This window comes from Sardina pilchardus, chromosome 16 (assembly GCF_963854185.1).
Source record: "Sardina pilchardus chromosome 16, fSarPil1.1, whole genome shotgun sequence".
Taxonomy (NCBI): Eukaryota; Metazoa; Chordata; class Actinopteri; order Clupeiformes; family Clupeidae; genus Sardina; species Sardina pilchardus.
The window spans coordinates 29,037,112-29,040,927 of record NC_085009.1 but is presented as its reverse complement, the minus strand read 5'-3'; the positions used below and the strand labels follow the sequence as shown (position 1 = coordinate 29,040,927).

Genomic DNA, 3,816 nt, shown 5'->3' with positions numbered 1-3,816 from the left:
ATCTCTCTCTCCCCCTCTCTCTCTCTCTCTCTCTCTCTCTCTCTCTCTCTCTCTCTCTCTCCACTCTCTGTCTATTCTGTTGCTTTGTTCTCGCCCTCCCTCTTGCTCCCAGTTTCTGCACACGCCCAGTGCAGGTCGTCCAGTGAAAGGGAGGTCAGCCTTTTTTAAAAGAGTGTAGAGGTCTTCGCTACACTCACACACACACACACACACACACACACACACACACACACTCACGCTGAGTGTCAAGGTCTGCACTCCGTCTGACTCTCCGATCACAGGAGTGGGAAAGGTACCCCTGGACAAGACACCTGGAGAGAACACGACAGAAGCTGAATCCTCCGCGGTGCCTCAACGAATACTGATGCTCTTCAAACACACACACACACACACACACACACACACACACACACACACACACACACACACACACACCCTGTGAACCTGCGCGATGGAACTGTGCCCATCTGTGAAGCGGAACGTGGCCAATCAGCCAATCACCACTCTTGATTATTGTCATCAGCCAATGAGTCCCTGTCACTGAGTGGATGGGAAGTCAGTCCTTGTATACACACTCAAGGGCTGCTCTGGAGCGCGGATGCCAACGCTGATCGATAACGACACAAGTTCCCTCTCTTGCTCCTCGCGTGCCTCTGATTGTCTTCCCAAACTCCTAACGAGGGCAGATATTAGCGCGTGCCCTCCGAGATGTCGGCCGTTAGCCGGTGATTGATGTGACAATCAGCGCCGGACGCGGTTCAAATGAAGTGTGATTAATACAATAATTATATTTGATCAAGACACACTTTTATTCTTCCCAACTCCCTCTCCCCCACAAGCCTGTCAGAAGTTTGGACTTAATGAACACCTCAACACCGCCACGCCGTGTGTCTCTAATTCAATAAGATGCTTCCACAGATCGCATTCATCCATATAGAACAAGTGGGTTTGGATGATTTAGCTTGAGATAATGCCTTTGTCTCTTTTCCCCAATTAATAGATCCGATCTAGCCCTGCCTAAACCGGGGCAGTAAGATGGATTATGTTGCGGTTGCAAAAGATTTTAATTCCAAGGTCCACGCCGGGAGTCCAAATTGAGACACAAATACTATTCCGTCTCCATAATTGGAGCTAATGTTTCCAGGATTGTGGCTCAGTCTAGTCAGCCTAATCTGCAACACTCGCAGGGAAAGTGAGACAAACAAAGAGGCTGCTTTTGGAGCACAGAGCTGTGTGGAGCTGATTGGGCCTGTGTGTGTGTGTGTGTGTGTGTGTGTGTGTTTGCAGCACAGAGCCGTGTGGAGCTGAGTGGGCCTGTGTGTCTGTGTGTGTGTGTGTGTGTGTGTGTGTGTGTGTGTGTGTGTGTGTGTGTGTGTGTGGGCCTGTGGGCCTGTGTGTGTGTGTTTGTGTGGGCCATAGAGCCGTGTGGAGCTGATTTTGTGTGTGTGTGTGTGTGTGTGTGTGTGTGTGTGTGTGTGTGTGTGTGTGTGTGTGTGTGTGTGTGTGTGTGTTTGCAGCACAGAGCGATGCTTTACAACGCATGGAGATCTATTGAGGAGGCTAGCTCTCTGCTAATGCTATAAAACACATAGAGATCTATTGAGGAGGCTAGCTCTCTGCTAATGCTATACAACGCGTAGAGATCTATTGAGGAGGCTAGCTCTCTGCTAATGCTTTACAACGCATGGAGATCTATTGAGGAGGCTAGCTCTCTGCTAATGCTTTAAAACACATAGAGATCTATTGAGGAGGCTAGCTCTCTGCTAATGCTATACAACGCGTAGAGATCTATTGAGGAGGCTAGCTCTCTGCTAATGCTATACAACGCATAGAGATCTATTGAGGAGGCTAGCTCTCTAACACTATGGGACACACTAAAGCTCAAAGAGGAGGGCTAGCTTTCTGTCAACACTATGGGACATATGCCAAAGGAGGAGGCTATCTCTCTGCTAATGGCACTGAGATCTATTGACAATGCTAGCTCTCTGATAATGCTATATTGTAGCCTATGCACTGAGATCTCACAAGGAGGCTAGCTCTCTACCAATGCTTGTGTCTTCACAGACTGACGATTTGAAAACTAACATGATATCACTTTCTTCCTAATCTTTCCCCACACACACACACACACACACACACAGGACCCAGCACCACCTGTACGGAGGACTCCTGCTCGAATCAGGGGGTGTGTCTGCAACAGTGGGAGGGCTTTTCCTGCGACTGCACCATGACGTCCTATGGAGGCACATTCTGCAGTGACCGTAAGTACCCACAATCCCTTGCTGTCTCTGCGATTACGGTGCATTCTATTGGCTGGTTGCTGCTCAAGCACCTCTGGAGAGGGCACAGCATCGTTAGGCTAAATATTGCAGCTCACTTGCATGTTAGGTGTGGCAGGAAGTTGAGGACGACATTTTGTTAGCTGATCCAGGTAGAAGATACCTTTAAATGCTACTGATATGTGTTAGTGTGTGTGTGTGTGTGTGTGTGTGTGGGTGTATTCCCACCAGGCTAGATAGTCACTATAAAATGGTTGGTTGTTGGTAGTGATATGCTTGTGTGTAGCTATAGGTGTAGTTGATGTCTAGACAGCTAAAAGGCTGTGGCACAAATCTCTTCCCAGCACAGCTGTGGTTCATGTGGGCAGGTGTAAAAAAAACAAAACAAAACAAAAAAAAAACCCTTTCAATCTGGCATCACTTGTGTGTGACATAATCCTTAAATTGTATTCTGTATAACAGCAAGACCATCATATTTGTGTTGAAATTCAGTTGGTTTCGGTGCATTTCGGCTCCCCAAAGTATGAATTATTGGACTGAAGTCTGTAGTCTGTAGTCCTTGAGGAAGTTGAGTCAAATGAAGGCTTGGCTAACCTTTGCATAATTGCAGAGGGGAACAGGGCTATTTCCTATGGCTTGCTGTTTCTATTCCAACACCACAGTAGCTATTAAGCAATTAAGGCCACCATGCCAGAGTGACTCCCTCAGGGGCTTACTCATCACCTGTGTGTGTGTGTGTGTGTGTGTGTGTGTGTGTGTGTGTGTGTGTGTGTGTGTTAGAGAGTGTGTCACACACAAACATGGACCACAGACATTTAAATAGCCAGAGGGTCTTTTATATACAAGTGCTAGAGACTGGATTTCAGTGGTAGAGAGGATGTCTAGACGATGTCAGTATGAGAATGTCAGCCGTGTGGAGAGCAGGGGCGGTGTTTGTATTGTTTAGATAAAGAGACCCACTTTATAGAATAGATTTTTTTTGGCCCATATGCAGAGTGACGTGAGTGGCAGGATTCACGGCTCAGGCGAGTAGCTGAGAGTGATGTTGTGACGGACTCGTCACGTTGAGCTCGGCCTGTTCTGGCAGCCGTGCAGCACCTTGAGTTGGGACGCGTCAGAGTCTCTCGCCTGTCAAGACACGCTGGAGCGTCTAGACGCGGCGTTCAGGATGACGGGGGTTGTTTTGCTCAGAGGACAGGGTCGTCACTAAGGCGGGAGGGTGGTTGCTAAGGTGGCAGAGCAGGTATTGTCACGTCAGGGCCATGACTGAGGTAGCAGGGCGGTGACTATGGTAGCAGGATGTGTCATCGTTTTGAGAGGCCAATTTGTTGCCCTAGAGTCAGGTGACTAGATGTCTGAGACCAAAACCGGAGACATAATCCCAAAAATTTGGACAGACTCAATTTGACTATCAATCTGATTGAAATACAATCAAAACATAAGTTTGATCTTAAAAAAAAAACCCGGGATATGGGTATTTCTTCTGTATTTTCCTGGGGACAGGCAACCAAAAACAGGGGACTGTCCCCTGAAACCG

General features: G+C 47.8%; 1 protein-coding gene across 1 annotated transcript in view; it reads left to right on the top strand.

Annotated features, from left to right (window-relative positions):
• LOC134059644 (neurexin-1-like) overlaps positions 1-3,816 on the top strand; it is a 740,371-nt gene that overhangs the window by 460,454 nt on the left and 276,101 nt on the right. Inside the window, exon 15 of the mRNA XM_062516087.1 lies at positions 2,142-2,261. Within this exon, the coding sequence (XP_062372071.1) occupies positions 2,142-2,261 (120 nt within the window). The remainder of the gene's footprint in view (positions 1-2,141; positions 2,262-3,816) is intronic.